Here is a 20,883-nt window from a genome sequence, read left to right on the forward strand (position 1 = left end):
CCGTAAGGTTGTCGTTAATATCAAACTAGAAAAGTGCTCAAATAATAATTCAAAGTGTTCTGGGAATTTAAATGGGACGGAACCATTTTTTTACGGTACAGAGCTTGCAAAGACTTCTCAGGAAGCTGAAGGAAAGATCACGCCCTGAGAGAAATCCTGTTCAAGAAAAAGAAAGATCTTGTTCAAACCTCTGGACAGTCTTCTACTCTTTTGTTAACAAAATTGCAAGTGATTCAGAAAATTATTTTGGTTTTATACTCTTTATTGACAACAGCCTCCAGCATGGCTCTTATCATCTTTACAATGACGTCACCGGACTCGAACCAGTCTCCGTAATTCCAAACTCAAATTGCTATGACATTCACTACAACAATTAAACAGCAGTTGATTAACCTATTGTAATTAATATATCTTTTGGCTAACAGCTTGTACCAAATAAAACAGAGGAAAAAAATTGGGGATCGAACTGGGAAATCAATAAGAATATGAAACTATACCTTGATTTGCTTCAAATTTGGACATGTTACAGTTAAATACTTGATAACATAGCAACGGTTGTTAAGCAGTTTAAACGCCTTTGAAATGTGCATTAAGGCGATAAATGTAAGGGGTAAATGTCTTGTGCTTTAGGGCTATCGTGCTCATGTTTTGTACTAGTTGATACATCATCTTAAATTTCTGGATGGTGAAAGTGCGTCCTATCACTGATATATGCGCAAAACTAACTCAGTTTTAATCTGAATCTTCTATACCTCGCAAAACTTTGCAATGTAGTGCCTGAAACTATTGTTTTCCTAGCCACTATTAGTGTCGTAAGCTGCGATGGCCGAGTGGTTAAGGCGTTGGACTTGAAATCCAATGGGGTCTCCTCACGCAGGTTCGAATCCTGCTCGCAGCGTCATCTCCTTTTTTTCGCAAATTTTTTCGAAAGTTATAATCTTTACTATGTACGTGGAATCGAGTAAATACTATAAGAAACAGTAACGGATGCCAGATGTTTTTTTCTCCCAAATATCGGCATTAACAGTTCGAAGAAAACTTTGACGGTAAAATTATACTACACTCTGTCACTGACCAGAAAGGTGGAAGTCAGTTAGAGAAAGTCATAGCTTCTCTGTGAGGTCTTTCCCAGGAGTATAAGAATTAAACGCAAATAAATTCGTTGGCATTTCGAGAGAATTTGTTTTACGTTTTGGCTATGCTTTCTATCTTAAATAAAACGTCAAGTGTTTCCCACCGTAACTCTTCCGATATGTTATCCATAGCTTCTTCCGTCCTATCGGTCTTTTTCAGCACGCTTCTCCTCCGTGTTTCATAGTAGTTCTCTTTTGCGTTATTCGCGCTCTTCTTTAATTTTTGCTCCTTCAATTAGATATCACTGATAGTACGTTTTGACCTATTATTCTCTCTCAGATGCCATATTTGTTTCATTTCTGTCTAGATAAGTTTTTTTTCTGTTTTTATTCTGCAGTACAGGTATAGGTTATAAATAAACTTAAGTAGCTTTCCTGTCTTTGCAGATTAATACGGGGTGCCTCGTTGGGAATAGGAGTCAAATTGGCCATTTTCGTATATTCTCGGTATTGGACTGGAACTAGCTTGCAATGGAGGCTCATGCGGGGGAATATCATTAAAAAGAGATAAATAATTTGCATTTTAAAAGCGCGCTGCATTAGCCTCAATTGCAAGCTAGTTCCAGTCCAATACCGAGAACACGAAAATGGTCCATTGCCCACCCCGGCGTGTCATAGACCCTGTTCATTAATGGCTGCCAATTTAAATTTTGAATTGTTAACTCAAAAAGAGATTAGTCAGGCATATTTTAATTAAAGAATTCATCTATAAAAAGGGTCTATGGCATAGGTTACATGGTAGTATAAAGTTATTTCTATTTACCGAGGGCGTAGCCCGAGGGATTCCTACAAGGTGAAAGTAGTTGAATAACATGCTTGTTTCTCACTTGGGTGACGTCTTCTCTCAAGGGAAACGTTCCATGCTTGTGGCCAGAAGTGTAGCAGCTCTTGTAAGCTTGTAGTTCTTTTCATTCTTCATTGTTAGCAGCTGTTATTGTTTTAGGGCTAGGGGCATTGTTTCTGTTCAGTTTGTTCTATTGTTCTCTCAAAGGGTAGCAAGCCATTCGTGTGAGACGTTACGAGAGCTGCTACATCACCCCTTGTGGCGGTTGTATGTTTTTAGACTGACACGGATAGTTTTAAAAGGTGGCAAATTTTGTCTATAACTAAATATGTGTTGATTATCCTTGTCAGTGGAAAGCATGTTGTTATACCTCCCAACTCAAATACGTTCTCCGATTGGAGGAGAACGTATCACGTGTCGTGGGTCAAAACTCACTAACTCTCTAGGGTGAAAAAACCTCACTAACTCCCTAGGGAAACAACAACTTGCACTTTCGACTCGCACGTGACCAGGTCGTACTCCTTGAAACCGCTGCAAATTTGTGAGCCAGCCGGCGTCAGGCAAACGATTTCTTCGCAGTTTTTTTTATACTTTTGTGTTGGGAAGTAAACAAAACACTTAATGACTGGCCACGCGGCTTCGCCTCGGGAAACATTGAGGGCCTCGGGGAAACAAAACTCACTGTTTCCCTTGGGAACAGTCATTAAGTGCTTATTGTCCTTCGTAGCAGATAGCAGCCCGATCAGTCTTGTATTACTACAGCAGTTGGAGGCAGTGAATAAACACCTATCGAGGTATTCCTTTTGGAGGGAAATTTCCAACTTGGAGAATGAAAGGTGAAATTGTAAAACGACACGAAAGTGTTGTAAGTCAGTTACCTTTGTTTGCAGCACGAAAACCGATGATGGCGGATGAAATATGTTACATGTTCTCTACCCGCATTATTTGTACCAATTTGTCGGCGGGATATGTTTAGGAATATGATGTGGGGATGTTTTAGAGGAACATGACGACGGAATACGTAACCCATTTTCCTCGTTGTTTTCAGCTGTTGTTTTTAATTCAGTTCCGCTCTGCAATCCCCAACTTTATAGACCTACGATAAGCGACGATACGGAATACATTCAACTGAAATAAACATAGGCAACCGAAAAATGTGACAATAAGCTAGGTTTATTCCGGTATTGCTCATGGTTTCTTATGGTTCCGCTGTTGGCTAGATTTAAGTATTACCCCATACATTTATTATGCATTCCTTTCTTTGTTTAGCTAAACAATAGCCGAGACAATAGAATCCCTTTGAGACTTACGCGCTTTGAATGACTATAAAACTTTTCATTTTTTTTCAAAGTAATCGAACCGAAGAGCACTGGAAATTAGTCACGTGACAAAAAAAGTCATTTTGCCATCCGCCATCTTTCTTTAACATCTTGGTTGTGACTGTTGGAAGCAGTGGCGATTTCTAGCTGGAATTTTACTGAATTCGGGTCAGGATTAACTCTTGACTGTAAGTGGAGGATACGTTTTTGGGGTGAGTGTTTTTGTTTTTTGATATTAAAGTAAATTAATATAAATTTGAGCTCCTCGTCCAACTGATCAAGACTGATTGTGGAACTACAAATTATAAAATAGACATAAAGTTGTTTTTATCAGGTGGAATCTAAGTCAGTGGTATTCACTTCCTTATTGGTCGTGAGTTATTGGCTGTTTTATTATAGGATGAGGTGTGGAATGAATTAACGGAAGATTAATTCAGTGCTTAGAGAGCAGGCCGTCTAGCAAATACGCTTTATTCTTTTTAATTTATGAGATGCAAATAAGAAAAAGCGCCTGACCAAGTAACGATGCCGGGAGTTCGACGAAAAACGGCAAACCTGAAAATTCCGGTTCGACGTAAGGCGGTTAACACGCCCGGCCCCCAGCGATTGAGGCGAGAATCACGGAAGGAATTTGACGGAGCTCTCTTGGCGACTACCCACCCGCGTAGGTATTTCCAGTGCGCTAAAGACCAGCAACGTAAAAGGGTGCACTCAGCCTCACCCACGAGGCTGAGTACTTGGGCGTACCCATGAAGCTGAGTATGCATACTCGCAACTCCCAGGAACAAAGCTGGAATGTCTCAGCTCTTTAGATCATCGTAAAAGAATCCCCTGACGTCAGTGCATTTTATACACGCTTGACATCATCATCAGCTCTTATTGCCCCCATTGGGGCATGGGGCCGCACATGCTTGACATACCAAGCGTTAAATTTACCGACGGTCGATTAATCAGCAGTTGCGTGTTTGTTTGTTTATTTATTTATTTTTTTTGCTATGTGCAATTCAATGTTCATTATCTTTTGTAGTGAAACCTTTCTGAGTATGAGAAGAGATGAAACGCTCGGAGCGTCATACCAGGAACGTCCGCTACAGTGCAGTAAAATTGTGTTCTCCGATACATTGTTTTTTTTTTGCAGGAGTATCAGTTGCTTTTGGGTCAACTGGGGTTAGAGATAATATACGTCTAACCTACTAATGAGGATCGCCAGTGAAAATAATATAAAACCTCTTATCACCAGCGGCGAGATAAAATCTGAAAAGAAAATTAGTCCATTATAATTTTGAAATTCAATTAGCGCTATCAAACATGAGTACATTAACACCAATCATTGTCAGTCTGCTTGAGTCCTTTGGAATTCATTACTACGTAATAGTGTCCTTGAGTCGCAAGATAAATACACATTGTATTAGTATTGACTGTTCAGCGGAGATAGCATTACGTCACGTACAGCGTAAAAGGTGCTCTGTTATCTGATCAAAAACTAAAACGCTGCCGTCAAAATTACTCAGCAATATTCAAACTTTACGATATTCAAACCCTTGGCACATCAATCGACTTTCCCTTGTGGCGAAATGTATTCCTTATCTCTTTTTTGATGTCACGTTTAAACAAGGCATACGCGATCGGGTTCGCTGCAGAGTTTGTTACAACAAGGAAATACACTACTCTGACGAGATCATCTGTAGCTTCGCACACCTTGGTAAAGTAACATAAAGAGCTGTACACCTCGAGCGCATAACAGGCAATGAAAATGGCCACCACTGTTGCGATAACCCGCGCTGACGAGACTGTTCTGTGACCTTTGTGATATGGTGCGTTGTAACGCAGTTGAGAATCCAACTTCGCAAAGTGTCGACAATGTTTCCTTGCCGTTCTTATGATTTTCACAGTGAGGAGCAGTAACAAGACACAGGGAATGAATTCAAACATGGATGTCCAGATGACAACGGTAATGTTGAAGTCTATGCTGCATCCATGGAGACTCGTGCAGAACGCAGGAACGAAATACGTGACGAAGGGCACAAACCACGAGAATGCTATCAAACACTCAGCCCGCTTTCTTGTCATCAAGGTTGTGTAGGTGAGTGGCCTTACGATGGCTAAATAGCGGTCGACGGTCATTGCGCAAAGACTGGTAGTCGAGGAATAGATCATCAGTACTGCAATGTCATCTGCGATTCCGCGATTGCAGTTTGACTGTTGTAAATTGCATATGAAATGCGCGGGGAAAAAACAAGCTCCAACGCCAAAATCGGCCAATGTCAGTGACAACACGAAGCGGTTTGGATTAGTTTTCAGTCTCCGCCTTGTACATATAAGATAAATCACGAAACCATTTCCCAAGATGGCTAGGGTTGATGGAATCCACCCGAGAATCCAGTACCAATGCATCTTAAATGGTTCTTAATTATTGTACTACAAATATCAAACTGAAGCAGGTTTTACCCAACACAGAGTTAAATTGTATCGTATATAGATCACACGGGCGTAGGCATCGGAATTGACCTCCACTCGAGAGCAATTCTGTCATCGCTTTGTTTGTTATCATCTGTTGACAGATGTATTAGCTCTTATAAAGCAATACAAACGTAATTTCCTATCAATACTTGAGGCAAACAACCATTACAATGCTGAAATGACGGAGATTATTCTCATGATTTGCATGTTCTACAGTGAGAGATATTGGCAACCTTCACTATTGAAAAATAGTAACTTTTTGTGTCCTGGAGGACATGAACATATATTCTGTCATTTTTCATTTGCATTTTTCTTATCTTTTTTCAGTCAAGTACATTATATATGCATAAGAACTTTTTTAGCAGTTTTAGTACAGGTACATTAACATAAGTACAAATTGACCATTGATGTTGTTAAAGAAACGTTTTTGTACATGTCTTGGGAGACTGCCTTCAACAACAAGTAGCAAAGCCATAGAGTGCGGCGTGATGCATGTCATGGCTTATCCTACTAATCTTAATCCTGCCAGTATTAAAAAAATTACTGAAGTGACCTTTTCTTGTTAAGCAGACACTAAAAAAAGCTTTCTGGGTAATGAAAGCCGTCCTTAATTAGTCCCTTAGTTAGGCGGTTAACCACCGACTGGTTAATTTAGTTAGTAGAGCGCCAGTCTGTTGTGCGGGAGGCCGAGGGACGGCGAGGGTTCGAGCTCCAGACCGGACCAACACACAGGGTCTTAAAATAACTGAGGAGAATGTGCTACCTTTGTAGTTATATCTGTAAACGGTTAGGCGTTCAAGTCTTCTCGGATAAAGACTATAAATCGCAGGCCCCGTCTCTCGCATCTTCAGTGTTACATGGTTAACAGGAGACGTGAAAGAACCCACACGCTTATCGCAAAGAATAGGGCGCGGAGTTCCCGGTGTTGTGGTGTGGCCTTGTCTCACACGTTGGTGCCTCACATAAGGTTAACCTCATTGCGCCTTTCCCCCTTGTACAGAATTGTCCAAGAAAAATGGCTGTCATGTCGTGACAAATTGGTCCTGAGGTGTTAGCAATGATTTAAATCAAACTAAAGTAAATCTCTGGAATTTTTAGCGTGAAAAAAACAAAACAAAAACAAACAAACAAACAAACAAACAAAAACAAAAACAGAAACAAACAAGAGCGGTCGTGAATAACATGTCTCTCTTTTGCAAAAAACTATCAGAAGAAATGATATACTCGAAAAAAATGCCTGTTATCACAGTTTTTGCCCGGAGTTATTGGAGGTCTGACATACAAACGAGGCAACGAGGTCAATGGCCGAAATTATGCTAGACGGACGAATCATCCGTGTCTGGCGGATTGTATTAATTTCTAACTGTAATTGAAATAACGTGTGTATAGGGTGTATATGTATCTCGTTCCTCACACTTAAATACAACATCTACATAATTCATATGGGTGCTGCTTTCGCTGAGCTCTGTTTGCTGGGTAAAAAAACTCAACACTCCCAACGCTTTGCATTGACCCTTACGTCTCGATTATTATATTGTTTGAAGAGTACTTCACCGCAGCTATTAGGAAACAGACAGGCTCAAACCTTTCATCACCTTAAAGTAAAACTTTAACTGTGTTTCACCACTCATTAGAAACAGACGTGAACTGCCAAGCAAAATTATCTTATTACATTATGTCATTTATTAATATCAACAACTACATTTAAACAAGCTCAAACGAAACAAGCCTCGAAATTCTAAACTATTAATATCTCTGATGAACGATGTCTTAAAGGACTAAAAACCAGAAGTTTTCGGTAAAAACAAAAAACAAAAAAACAAAAAAACATGGCATATTCACATCGGCTAACGTGTTTATATTTTTGTCGCCACCCAATTCAGATCATGCATGTGATGATTGATCTGGGAGGGTACAATTCGTGCAATCAGTTGCGTGTGAGCGGCCTGACAAATTGCATAATTGTAACCTCTCAAATAAATCATCACATGTTCTGAATTGGATGTTAACAAGGATGTAAACACGTAAGCCGAATCCGTCTATTTGCTTGGTCCTGAGATATGGCCGATAGGTAATTATTTACCACCTGAACAATATAACTCTTTCTTCCTTTCGCCCATATTTTGGCGTAATTTTTTTATTGTATTTATCTTCGTCAGCTAGACTGTTTAAAACTTACAAAAGGTATGGATTGGGAATTAAATTACGTTTAGCCATTCACATTATTGCTGAAATACTGTTGTTATCATTTTTCAGACACATGTCTTCTGAAAGCCACTTAACGTTTTCGCATCAATTCAGTGGTTCTTTTATGAAAAGAAAACGCCATATTTGTTGACATTTTCAAACTGGGATCAGTGTTGATTCACTTCCGACCCAATGTAGTCACAAGAAGTCAACGCTAATCATTACTCATTCTGTCCCAGGAAAATGACCGGTTCTTAATCCGGCTACAATGGAGAATTGAAAGTCTCAACTAAGCTACAAAATTTTCGTATACATGTGAATTGCAGCTTTTACTGATCGAAAGACAGGGAAACTTGAAAGCCACTCAGTATGTGTGTAATAAGTGTTTAATCTATTGCAGTTGTTATGTCAACTATAAAAATTGAACCGTTTATATGGTTGAATTTAGAACACGATATCTTGAAAATAGAAAATTGCGTTTTTAATGACAAATTAATTTTGTATTCTACGACCGCAAGGGTATTAAGTTTATTCAAATTCATGACCGCTTCCACGGACCTGCTCAGCCAGAAGCAGACACTAGCGCTGTTATAGTAGAAAGTGAGATGTTCCGTACTTAGCAATAATTGTATTTGGTCTTGAAATCACTTTGTTTTGCTTCCAATATTGATTTTGCAGGGAAAACCAATGTAATAATTTATGGTAATGGCCAATTATTTTTACTCAACTCACAACGAACATACATATATACAACTGTAGCTAAACAGAAAAATCCCTGGTATCTAGTAGTCACGAATTTTTATTTACAATGAAGCATTCTAGAAAGCTGTCTTTTGGGGGTAGAGAGCAGAAGGGGTGGAAGAAATGGACTGACCACAAAGTAAGGCGACCTTGAGCACGAAACGACCCTTTAAATAACCTGGCGGTTTTTGACAGGTCTACCAAATCATTGCAGCCATTAGACTTCTTGCTTGAGTTGCCTTGCAATTAAGGAAAATTATCTGTCGCCAAGGTTCTATAATTAGCTATACCAATGAAACACAAATAATACAGCTATCATTTTCTACCTCGCTTTTCCAAATTTTCGTCGGTCCTAAGTGGATGCAAGGTGCGATCTATCTTAATCGCACATGTTTCTACATAAGTTAAGAAAAAAAAAGGATGTGATATAAAATATTTCTGCCTGATATATTCCTTGAAAACAAATTTTCTGCCTGCTACTTGGGGACCAACTTACACTTCTGAAAAGGGACAGCCATTCATTAGTAAGGATAATTGTTCTGCCTGGATTATTTTTACAGCTGCTACTGGTAGTTTTCAATCGTTCATTTATAAATGCTAATTTTCGTTATTCGGTAAACAAACCAAACAATTTCAAGGAAACTTTTGTTTTTTCTTTCGAATTCCTATTCTATGGCAGATCTAATAGCTATCTTAAGTCTAGTCCGTATACTGTAGCTTTCATAGCCATAGTAATTTCACATTTTGTGGTCTATTTGATATGCTAAGGTAAATATTTCGCCATTAAACTGTCAAAAGGGAGAGTTCTCAGGCTTCTCCAGCATTAAATGATCAAATACTGAAACGTTTTAATTTGAGATCATCGCCATATATTGCAATTTGTCCCTAGCTGCAACTTGGCTCTGTATTTTGAAACAATTTGGGAAATTGCCCATGAAAAGGACTGTTTTTATATTCGATTGCATTTTACTACAAAAGAGAAACGCTATCTGCGAAGAAGACGATAGAGCAAATATATTCATAACAATGCTATAACATACCTACTCTAACATCTAACTTGTATTTGCTCGTTCTGCATATCCCATTCACTTTTCAGTCATTTACCTGTTACAAAAATCAGATAAGTTACTCGTGCTTCCAAAAAATTAACACTTTTAAAGCCTCTCTAAATTCTCTTTTCCTGGCAGCGTAAATCCACGGATTAATGGCTGAGTTTGAGTAAGCTAAGAAAAGTGCCCAAGTTCCCCAAGATTCAAGTGTTTTCTTCTCCTGACAGGAAGCGCCGTCTTGAGATACAACTTCATTGATGGCAAAGGCCAGGGTTGGTAAGGCCGTTAAATAAAATACGCCAATGACAATAGCAATGGTTATGGAGGCCTTTTTATTGTGCACTTGACTTGCTAAAGCTGAATCGCTTTGCTGGCCGATGGCTCTGGACTGACGAGATGCTTCTTTAAAAATGCAAACATAGCAGTAAGAAATAATTACACCCGGGATAAAAAACACTGCAGAAACAACTATGATCCAGTAAGTATCTTCATGGATTACCAAACGCAGGCAAGCGATGCAACTTGACAGGACCCAAACAGACACAACTGCGCATCGAAAACGTCTTAGGGTGACAATGGCGCTGTATCGTAAAGGAAACATCACTCCAACATATCTTTCTAAGCTGACAGTACACAAATTATATGTTGATGTACCAACGCAAAAAACGTAAACGCAGTCCACAGCAATGCTCAGAGGATGTTCCTCGTCGGCGACCGCTAAGAGTGATCGTGTGATCCAGAGCGGCAGAGCAACGATCCCGACAAAGAAGTCACAGACAGCCAGAGAAGCAAGAAAATAATTTGTAAAAGAGCGTAGAGCCGTTTTCTTGTATACTGCTATGGCTATTAACACGTTTGTAGTACACGCGAAAAAAGAAATAAGCAGGCCCAGGACGGTTGTTAAGAGTACGTTCCACTTTGCTGTTGGAAGTTCATGGCAACCTTCGTCAGCCATCATATGTTCCAAGAGTGGCGTAATTTACATGCTGACTTCCTTTAGTGACAACAATCCCGCAAATATTGAAATACTCTAAAGACACTTCCTCGATTAGAGGAAAACGATGTCGGTTCTATCTTGTTGGCTTCAAACGAGGTGGTTGTTTTAATCGTGCCGATTATCGTAGATTTTAAAATGGGAACTCGAATCTCGCCAATCAGTATTCAATAACGATATAATTTTATCGCTAAACATCAAGTGTTAGCACCTGCACGCGTCAGTAATAAATTAAGGCTCTTTTTACGCATCGATCTAAACAAACCACAAAGTAGTTATTTTAAGAGTCAGTTCGGTAAGCTCAAATTTTAAAAACACCAAACGGATGTGGCACACTTTCAAGTTCTGCTCGTTTGGTACCGCGCTATGATGACTATATACATCATTCTGAACGATTATTCGTTTGTAACGATAATAGGCTATTTTCGGTTCCATATTTCGGCATTGTTCATTTGTAGTTAGGAAGCTTTTTTGTCCCCGGCTGGAAAACTGAAATCGATTTAAGAGTGCTTAATGGTTTTAAGCACGTTTTCAATATTCCCTGGTCTTCGATTAGGTCACGGTCGCTGTTCATTACTTCCCGAAAGATTAGGTTCGTATAAAATGCTTCGCAATGTGTCGTTCTAAAGAAAAGGTTGCATAATATTAGGCTAAATTTTGGACTTCGTTTGAGGTGCGGAAATACTTCAACTTCGTCAAGTAATGAAATATATAAAATAATTGCGACTAAGAATCATGATCAAGCTATGATAATTCGTATAGTGTAATCTTCCGGATGACGGTAGCTCTCAAAAGAACTGTTGTTGATGAATGACGTTTCGAGAACCTGTCTGAGCGAAAGTTCTTTCAGTTATTGTTTTCATTCATTGTGCTATAACTGTGGGTCATTATTGATTGATTAGTTTTATCACATGACACTGACCAATGGTAAATAAAGTTATGTGCTTAATTTTATATTTTTAAATAGTTTTATTTTTCTTTATACTGCTATATATCTCTTGTTTTTCTACTAATAAGAGAGTCCATCTGGAAAAACAGTCAAGAGCCAAGAAGACTCGCCAATAGTATTTTCTCATATCATGTGATTAGCACGAGTGATAAATAAAGGCCTAATTTTCATTGCGATCTATTATTAGTTTAACTCACGCCTGAAACTACTCACACTCCACCTGTACATATGTAAACAAATTAAAAGTTACGTTTCTTTTATCTTTAACTTGATAATGATGTCACGAGATGCCATCGAAACGTTTTTTAGAAGGGTTGCAAAATTGTCTTTTTGTGCCATTAGCAGGGTCACTCTTTTCAATTCCACTTTTTTATAGGGAACGGCACAACTTTGCGGGTGGCGATGGCTTTTTCTCGGAAGATGCTTATTAGGATGAGTAGTCCCGTGAAGGCCAGTGCAGTTAATTTACACAAAGCAATGATATATGAGTAATCGTATGAAATTCTGAGCAATTAAGGATTTACACTACTCGTGATATTTGAAAATTATTTCAAATTGCACTCGCTTATGGAAACAACAATCCTCAAGCAATAATTTTACCCCATCAATAGGCTTTAATAAGTAATATTATTATATGGCTGTGTCTCACAACGACTGGGAACTACCGAATTTACGAACTTGATCGGCTGAAATCGATATATTGACCGCGGTCTAGTTTTTCCCATCTAGACCGGTTTCATTTTGCGCTGAAAAAGTAGCAAACTAAAATACAAAAATTTTCACCATTTTCTTTTAGTTTCTTCTCAATCATTTATGGAAGTGCCAAAAGCTTGATGACAAAAAAAAAAGTAAAGAGGACGACAAATTTCGCCAGGTTTAAGTTAAGCTCATCGCCGTTCGCAAGCAAAATGTCAGCAAACCAGTTACATTAAAAAAAAAATTAAAGTTTTCTTCTTTACCATATAATAAACATCTTATTAACTGAGCTAAGTCGGTCTGTATGGGAGTCGAGCTAAGTCGGTCTGTATGACCTCGGTCGTGTGTACAGACCTCACTGCGTTCGGTCTGTACTCACGACCTCGCTCAAGATTCTTCCATACAGACCTCCTGCTCGGTTAATAAGAGCTAAGTAATTGAACCAAGTGGAGTACAATCCAGGGAGTAATCGGGCGAATAATTTCAAAATCGGACGAGTGCGCAGCGCTGAGCAGATTTGAAATTAAGAGTGTGATTACTCCCTAAATTGTACGACACGAGTTCCAGTTACTTATGAATCGTATCAATAAGAAATTTCGAAACTAGAAAAACGTCTTTCGAAAACTTCTTTTGAGCGAAAAAGTGAGTTGCACTTTCCATAAGTTTCAAAAGATGTTGGAAAAATTTGGAAAGTACGTCTAATTCACATGCCAACGTTCAAGGTATCCAATTGGCCAATTTTGATATACCGCAAAATTAATCCTCGAATTAGCGCTCCCCCTCGAATAAACGCCCCCCTCGAATAAACGCCCCCCTCCCCTCACCCCCTTTTGTGGACGAGAAATGAGACAACAAAGGATGTATCGTTTTCTCGTGTAGTATTGGATTTGTACATTGTTTCAGTTTGTGAACACGTTGAGTTTCTAGTACTAACGGTGCCGCGATTTAAACTTTAGGATCAACTTTTTGTGTCGATAACCAGCTTTATTATATATCTCAGTTAGTACGCGCGCTGTGATTGGTCAATTTAGCGGTCCGTATTCTACTGTACAGCCCGCTAAAATTTAAAGCCGTTATTGTTTCCAAAATGTTTCGTGATTTATCGCCAAGTTTACTCAACTTTTTTAGCAAGTAAAAGTTTAAAACTCTTTTATTTCTGAAATTGTATATTAAAACCTGCTAACGACGTAAGAGTCACTTATCAACGATTTCAAATTGACTCGTTTTGCTTTTGAGGTGCGTCAGAAATTTGAAGCCACTCCGCGTGAGTAGAAGTCGTTCCCGAACCCGTCAGACACACGGTAGAGATCTAATGAATATGTTACTAACCTCGTTTTCTTTTTCTTTTTTTCTTTTTTTCTTTTTTTTCATCGGAAGATCCATGTACTTTGCAATACTGACGTTACCTACAATGCTAACATGATTTACATCACTAACATTAGTTACAATAGTAATATATATATTTTTTAAAAGAATTACTACATAGCATATATAACGTTACAAATACAAAATACTACCTTTAAAAGCTTACAATTTGCAACACAGAACTAACATCGACTTGTCACTTGTTTTCTTGGTCCGTACTGTAAGTTACGTAACCTCGATTTTCCCCTTCGATTTGTTCCATAAATCGATAGGGAAAAAACTCGGTCCGTCACTTAAAGTACGGCCCGCGAACTCAGTTAGTAAGAAGTATTTATGCTATTGTTTACACGCAGATAGTGTATTAAAAAAATGATCATGTCAGGCCACGATTTGGAAAAAAATAAAAAAGCGCCCCCCTCGAATAAGCGTGCCCCATCTTCTCCTAAATTGAAATAAGCGCCCGGGCGCTAATTCGAGGATTTACGGTATTTAAATTCTAACATGGCTCCGAGGCTTTGGGGAATAAAAAAAGACAAACAAAAAATCTCGTCGAGATTGAGGGATGAATAATTGATGCCTTTTGTTTTATTCCGCTAAGCCTCGTTCCAAGTTAGAATTTCAATATGTCGAAATTTGCCTATTACAGGTATCCAATTAATTACAACAAGTTGTAATTATTTAACAAATAAAGAAGCCTCGACTGTGCTCTGTTCTGTTGTAAAGCACGCAGGAAGCGGTAGAGCACGGAAGAAGAGTACGGGAAAACACGAGACGAAGTCGAGTGTTTTTCCCCACTTCTTGAGTGCTCTACCGCTTCCTACGTACTTTACAACAGAACAGAGCACAGTCGAGGCTTCTTTATTTGTTTTATGATAAAGAATCCAATAATTTCCCCACGCATTCGGCTGAATTTTCAAACCAAACTTTATTTTCCAAAGGAGTAAAAGTGGCGTCAGCCGTGCTCTGTTCTCTGATAAAGAACGCTAAAATAAGCCAGTCACAATCCTTGTCAGAATTGTTCAAATAATTTGATTGGCTAACGAAGCGAGAGATGTCAATCCCAAACTGGACTTCACCTAAGCTTTCAGTTTTCAGTAGTCTTGAGCGGCTTTCGAGAGAAGAACGATGCCTTCAAACTTCGCTTTTTAGTTAATTTTCAAATAAGAATCTAAAGGCAGGCAAGGTTTGTAGTCAATAGGAGTCCGGCCGTATTGTGGCTTATGAAAACGTGCACTTTTCCAATGGAAATTACGAAACCAGGAGCTCAAAGCTTGGGACGAAAATGCGAAATGCTGAGTTGAATTTGAAAGGAGCTACAGTTATTTGAGCTTACGGCCTGCAACCGCTTGCAGCAAGATTGCCCGAACTTAGGCTAGCGTAAAAGTTAGACAGACTAAACTGCTCCCACTGGTTCTACTCCGACCACAGAGGAGAATATCTAGCAGTCAAGCTTTGAGCTGACCACTCGTCGGTTCACTTCGCTGAAATGACTGGAGAACGAGCGTTTCTACACTGCATGTAAGTGTAGTTTTGAGCAATTGAGCATTTTTACAAAAATAAAGCTTCTCATCATAAACAGAGACAGCTCAATTGTTGTTTTCTGTCGTTGTTTTACTTTTCAAATATAATTTCCGCCTTCGTAACAAATATAATGTCTTTTATCGAAGCACTGTTTAGGTTGAGAATTTGTTTATTTCGCTACTTGTTTTGTCGGCGGGATTCTAGCAAAACTTGTCATTTTAGTACAGTTTTCACACTTCTGTTGCTAATAATGGTCTCTGTGAGCCATATTTACTGTAGACATAGAGCTAGTTTCCATTGCAAAGCACGCTGTTTCAGCCAATCAGTACACGACTCCACAAGCTTGTTAGCTTTGACGTCTTTTATCGTGTATAAATAAAGGTTGTATGTATGTATGTATGTATGTATGTATGTATGTATGTATGTATGTATGTATGTATGTATGTATGTATGTATGTATGTATGTACGCATTGCGTTTGTCTGATGTTTAATGTTGGACAAATTTGTCAAAATTCTGAAGCAAAAATTTGAAAGCCAGCTTACTGTCATCAACCCGTGCTCTGTTCTCTGATAAAGCACGCTGTTTCAGCCAATCAGAGCGCGCGTGATATGGAAACTTTATTGTAAATACCTGTAATTGGACGCTCACGTTTTCGCACTCCGATTACGCGGCAAATAGGCCCGCGGAGAACCAATCACGATCAAGAATATTGCAACGGATAGGATCAATAATATAATTGCAAAATTTTCAGCACGTGATTGGCTGAGAGCGCGTCAATTAATCCCAGACAGAGCAGAAAGGTGAAGTTGAGTGCAGAAAATTGAAATTACATTGCGTATATGTTATTAACAAGAAAGCAAAAGGTTTTTCTCGGGCAATTTGGAATTTAGAAGCACTCGTAAATTTTTCAAAGACTGCAAATTGCATTTGCTCTTCGGGCTCGTGTAATTTTTATGCACTCAATGTATTTGTGCGTATTTATTCCAAATTGCACTCAAAATCATTTGATTACCTATATATGTTAATCTTTTCGGCCATATATTTCTCTTCACACTGTACGTTAACAAGTAAGAAAAAAGCCGCTGTCCTTTAACTGTACCATGCAAGCTTGGTAATTAATCTACGTAGCATTTTTTTGCTCTCACAATTTCGTGAATACTCTATATACAAATGGAGAAGAATTGGCCCCAGTAACGCTTTTACTCCGCTTAAGAGTAGCCCTGCTCTTACAGTTGAGGACACTCTTACTGCATGTAGGCTAGCTGATCTGTGGTTCATGATATATTTAGACATTCTAAGAACTTTCTTCCTTGTATTTACAATGTTTTAAACGTTACCTCACACGCGTGCGTTACTTTTTGGTGAAAGGTAATTTTTTGTTTTTCCTGTGAAGAAGTTTCCGTTGTCTACAAGGAGACTTGACGGATCTTTCGTAAACCTGGGTATAGAAACAACACGTAGAGTTAAGATAAAGTATTGGCGGATAGAGAAATAAAAAGAGAACATGGGGGTAAGGTACGATCAGTTATACGATCTTCAAAATAAACTTCTGAAGGAGGATAATGAGTTAAAATGGTTCTCTGCAGTAAAAGTTGTTAATTTATTTTACATGTGTTTACAGCTGTTACCGATATTTTTAGCACATTTACTTTGATTTCTTATCTGCTGCTTTATTATCGTTTTTCAGTTGTTCTACCTATTTTTTTTTTTAGAGTATTTTTTGCTCTGCTTAAGCGTTACCATAATCCGTCCAAATAGTACATTTGCAGTGTTAATTTAGGTTTTTGGAATCCGTTGATTTTACCTGCATCATTTTGACATTTCATTTGGAAAGATAACTCAACGTCGGCATCATACGTGCAAAGCTCTCTTAAAAGCTTTTCCTGATATTAACATTATAATACACTGGGGAACAAAGAAGCAAAGCATAGTTTAATAAGGGAGAAAAACGCAATACAGTCCGGTAACTTCGAAATTAAAAATATGAGTTGAGTCTTCGATATTGCTCAGACTTTAAGACTGTTTGCTTTTGAAAATTCTATAAGCAGCTATAAAGAATCAAGATATTGCAGGTTTCGTCCCCTGCTTAAAATTTCCGATCGCACTATACTGTATTGCAAATTCTAAGGTCATGAATGAAAACAGAAAGCTCACGCAGATTGCTTCCAAAACATTAACACTTTTAAAGCCTCTCTAAATTCACTTTTCCTGGCAGCGTAAATCCACGGATTAATGGCTGAGTTTGAGTAAGCGAAGAAAAGTGCCCAAGTTCCCCAAGATTCAAATTCTTTGTTCTCTTGGCACATGTCCTTCTCTGAAGTCACCTCAGTTATTGAAAAGGCAATAATTGGTAAGGCCGTCAAATAAAACACGCCAATGACAATAGCAATGGTTATGGAAGCCTTTTTATTGTGCACTTGATTTGCTAACGCCGAACCACTTTGCTGGCCGATGGCTCTGGACTGACGAGACGCTTCTTTAAAAATGCAAACATAGCAGTACGAAATAATTATACCCGGGATAAAAAACACTGTAGAAACAACTACGATCCAGTAAGTATCTTCATGATCTTTGGTTACCAAACGCAGGCAAGCGATGAAGCTTGACAGAAACCAAACACACGCTACTGCGCATCGAAAACGTCTTAGGGTGACAATGGCGCTGTATCGTAAAGGAAACATCACTCCAACATATCTTTCTAAGCTGACAGTGCACAAATTATATGTTGAGATAGCAACAGACAAAACGTAAACGCAGTCCACAGAAATACTCAGAGGATGTTCCTCGTCGACGACTAAGAGTGATCGTGTGATCCAGAGCGGCAGAGCAACGATCCCGACAAAAAAATCACCGACAGCCAGCGAAGCAAGAAAATAATTTGTAATAGAGCGTAGAGCCGGCTTCTTGTATATTGCTAGGAGTATTAACAAGTTTGTAGAGCACGCGATAAAAGAAATAAGCAGACCCAGGACAGTTGTTAATGCGACGTTCCACTTTGCTGTTGGAAGTTCATGACAACCTTTGTTGGGCATCATCATGTGCCTCTGTTATTATGATCACCGTAAGCTAGATTTCAAGTTCCTCAGTTTGGCACTCGGACACTTCATCGCAATGCGAGCCGAAGCTTTCGTACCACAGGGAATTTAATAGAAGTAGAAATATCGAGACCTGCTTCAGATTCAAAGGCAACTGTTACAGATGTTTTGTTTTTTGTGAAAGAATAAACAGTCTTAAACTGGTGGCAAGTTATGACAAGTGTGTTTCGAACCAATTTTGTATAAACGAGTCTCGCGCCAGTTATATAAATAACAGCATGTGAATGACTTATCGTTTGTCCGTGTTTAAATGTTTATTTTTGTCTTGCCTTTTCAATTATTTTACTCTAGCTTTTTAAAGTACCCCATTCTATGCTTGTGAGACACAGTAATTGCGGAGTTTGAGTAACCTTTTTATAACAACTTATTTTATAAGGCTAAAAGGATATGTATAAAAAAAAAGTACAAAAGTGAAAAAAAAAAAAAAAAAAAAAAAAAAAAAAATCAAGAGTTTTTGATGTTATGTCATCTTCAGGGCAAAAAAGGGCCTTCCGCCGCTTGCATGATCCGTAAGGTAATTCTCGTTTGGAACAGTTTTGTCGGTTTAAGCTGGGTTGTCGTTGCAGACTCATAAGCCTTATTTTCTTTTTATAAAAAGTTTTCTAAGTAATCAGCGATGAAGATTTTAACTTAGTCTACTTATATATATAGGGCTTCTACATGCCAACAAGAATCCTACGTTATTCACTTTCTTCAAATTAAGTGCGTTGTTTCTATTTAAATGTCGGACTAAAAACTCGTGACTAAGTTAGCATGTTATCCTAAAAGATAATAAAACAAGTTCGCTTTGCGCTTTTTATGCCGGCTGTTCACAGCGGCGAAGAAATTTGAAAACGCAGCTTTATTTCTAAGGTTAGGTTCACCGTCTACGCTAATCCGTCTCGAAAACGGAGCTTTTCGAAAACGCTCTTCAAATCGGAGGAATTTGCAAACACCGACGTTACGTTTTAGTGTGGGCAGAAAACATTTTAAAAACGAAGCTTTTCGAAAACGATGACATCGCGATGATCGTGCCATTTCCCTGTGCGAGTTTTCTTCAAACACAAATCTAAAATGACCGGTGATTGTTGCGTTTTCAAATTTCTCCGGCGTGGTGTGGACGGAAAACATGTGCATGATGCTTTTTCAGAGTGCAAACACCGGTTTAAAATTTATACGGCGAATTGTGAACGGGGCCAGAGCAGACGTTACGCAATGTAACGTAAGACCGGCTAGCGCAGCTTTTGTGAGTATTTTGCGATAAGATGATATGTCATTTATGCATTACACTCTTTCGTTTTTGTAAGAATATATTTTATAAGAATATCGAGGCTGAAATTTGCAAAATTTTAAGAATATTTTAAGAATAAACCTGAGGCTGAAATTGTGAAAAGAATATAATTTCGTGCGTTGAAAATCTGTAAATACAATACAATGATATGTGTTTACTTAACTGTATAAAATTATTCCTTTCTCTAAACGGCAAAACTAGCCAACAAACGGAACACTCTTCACTAGCGATAGCCAAATTAAATGTTCAATGATGAGCGGTACACGTAATGTATTTGTGCAGTACAAAATATGTACAATGCAAAAGACATGAACTAAACCGCAAAATTTTCAGGATAAATTCTTTCTTTTTTAAATAACAAAGCTAGGAGACAAGTAAAACAAAAAGCCATATGTTAAATTAAATGTCAAAGTCGGCCATAAATCAAGAATACTACAAGAACATTTTCAGCCTAAAATCGGCAGAAATATATCAATATTCAGCCTGGGCCGGAAAGACAATACTCTTATAAAAAAGAAAGAGTGTAGCTAGTTTTTTTGAACCGCTATTTTTGCGCTTAATTAATTTATTCAACTTGTTTGCAAACTGCCGAAAGCTTGATGGTAATGTACTTGACAGGAGTGACAACGACTGAGTCTGAAATTGGCTATTTAAAATTGGGAACGGGGAATCGGAGAATGGGAGTGGGGAACGGGGAACGGGGAACGGGGAACGGGAAATCTTTGAAATGGGGAATCTTTAAACGCGGGAGTCTTTAAAATGGGGAATCTTTAAAAGCGGGAATCTTTAAAATGGGGAATCTTTAAAAGCGGGAATCTTTAAAACGGGGAATCTTTAAAAGCGGGAATCTTTAAAATGGGAAGTCTTTAAAAGCGGGAATCTTTAAAATGGGGAATCTTCAAAAGCGGGAATCTTTAAAACGGGGAATCTTTAAAAGCGGGAATCTTTAAAATGGGGAATATTTAACAGCGTTAATCTTTACTGAAAAGTGAGCGAGAATCTCTCAGTTTCCCACCGGAAGCTATTTATTCTGTCACATGTATCAACTCAACTGGTACAGAGGCAGTTGTGGAATTTATTCATTGTAATTATATTGCACGCTATTAAAGCACATCGGTTTAGCGGGATAGTGGAGCGGTTCAAATCTCGATTCTCACTCTTTGAGATCCGCTAGACCGACCAAAGAATCGAACCGCCTGGATTTATCCTAACTCCGGACTGTGACGTTGTTAAATTGAGTTTTGCAGCGATGGATATTTGTCCTAGCCTTATCATGTGCTAATGGAAGGACTTACGACTTTACGACAAATATATGGCA

At 38.5% G+C, this 20,883-nt stretch overlaps 3 protein-coding genes and 1 non-coding gene across 5 annotated transcripts; 1 reads left to right on the forward strand and 3 right to left on the reverse strand.

Moving 5' to 3' along the window:
• The first annotated feature begins 816 nt into the window (after positions 1-816).
• On the forward strand, positions 817-898 carry Trnas-uga (transfer RNA serine (anticodon UGA)). Its single transcript has one exon. It is a non-coding gene; the product is annotated as a tRNA-Ser (tRNA).
• A 3,459-nt stretch (positions 899-4,357) lies between these two features.
• LOC110066442 (octopamine receptor beta-2R-like) lies at positions 4,358-6,239 on the reverse strand. Its single transcript, XM_089296906.1, has one exon. The coding sequence runs from the start codon at positions 5,628-5,630 to the stop codon at positions 4,770-4,772; it is 861 nt and encodes a 286-aa protein (XP_089153032.1). The 5' UTR covers positions 5,631-6,239; the 3' UTR covers positions 4,358-4,769.
• A 2,651-nt stretch (positions 6,240-8,890) lies between these two features.
• On the reverse strand, positions 8,891-10,804 carry LOC149118496 (histamine H2 receptor-like). Its single transcript, XM_089296899.1, has one exon. The coding sequence runs from the start codon at positions 10,629-10,631 to the stop codon at positions 9,750-9,752; it is 882 nt and encodes a 293-aa protein (XP_089153025.1). The 5' UTR covers positions 10,632-10,804; the 3' UTR covers positions 8,891-9,749.
• Positions 10,805-16,581: 5,777 nt separating this feature from the next.
• LOC110066440 (beta-1 adrenergic receptor-like) lies at positions 16,582-18,315 on the reverse strand. Of its 2 annotated transcripts, XR_016209472.1 has the most exons (2): positions 17,005-18,315; positions 16,582-16,638 (listed from the first exon to the last, which is right to left on the reverse strand). XR_016209472.1 is itself a non-coding variant. In XM_020773666.2 (1 exon), the coding sequence occupies exon 1, from the start codon at positions 18,236-18,238 to the stop codon at positions 17,351-17,353; it is 888 nt and encodes a 295-aa protein (XP_020629325.2). In that variant the 5' UTR covers positions 18,239-18,315; the 3' UTR covers positions 16,791-17,350. The 2 variants fall into 2 exon arrangements, 1 of the variants encoding a protein (XP_020629325.2); XM_020773666.2 differs by lacking the exon at positions 16,582-16,638 and having other exon boundaries at positions 16,791-18,315.
• Between the last annotated feature and the right edge of the window lie 2,568 nt (positions 18,316-20,883).

This window comes from Orbicella faveolata, unplaced genomic scaffold (genome assembly GCF_042242905.1).
Source record: "Orbicella faveolata isolate gen_17 unplaced genomic scaffold, um_ofav_v1 contig_1, whole genome shotgun sequence".
Taxonomy (NCBI): domain Eukaryota; kingdom Metazoa; phylum Cnidaria; class Anthozoa; order Scleractinia; family Merulinidae; genus Orbicella; species Orbicella faveolata.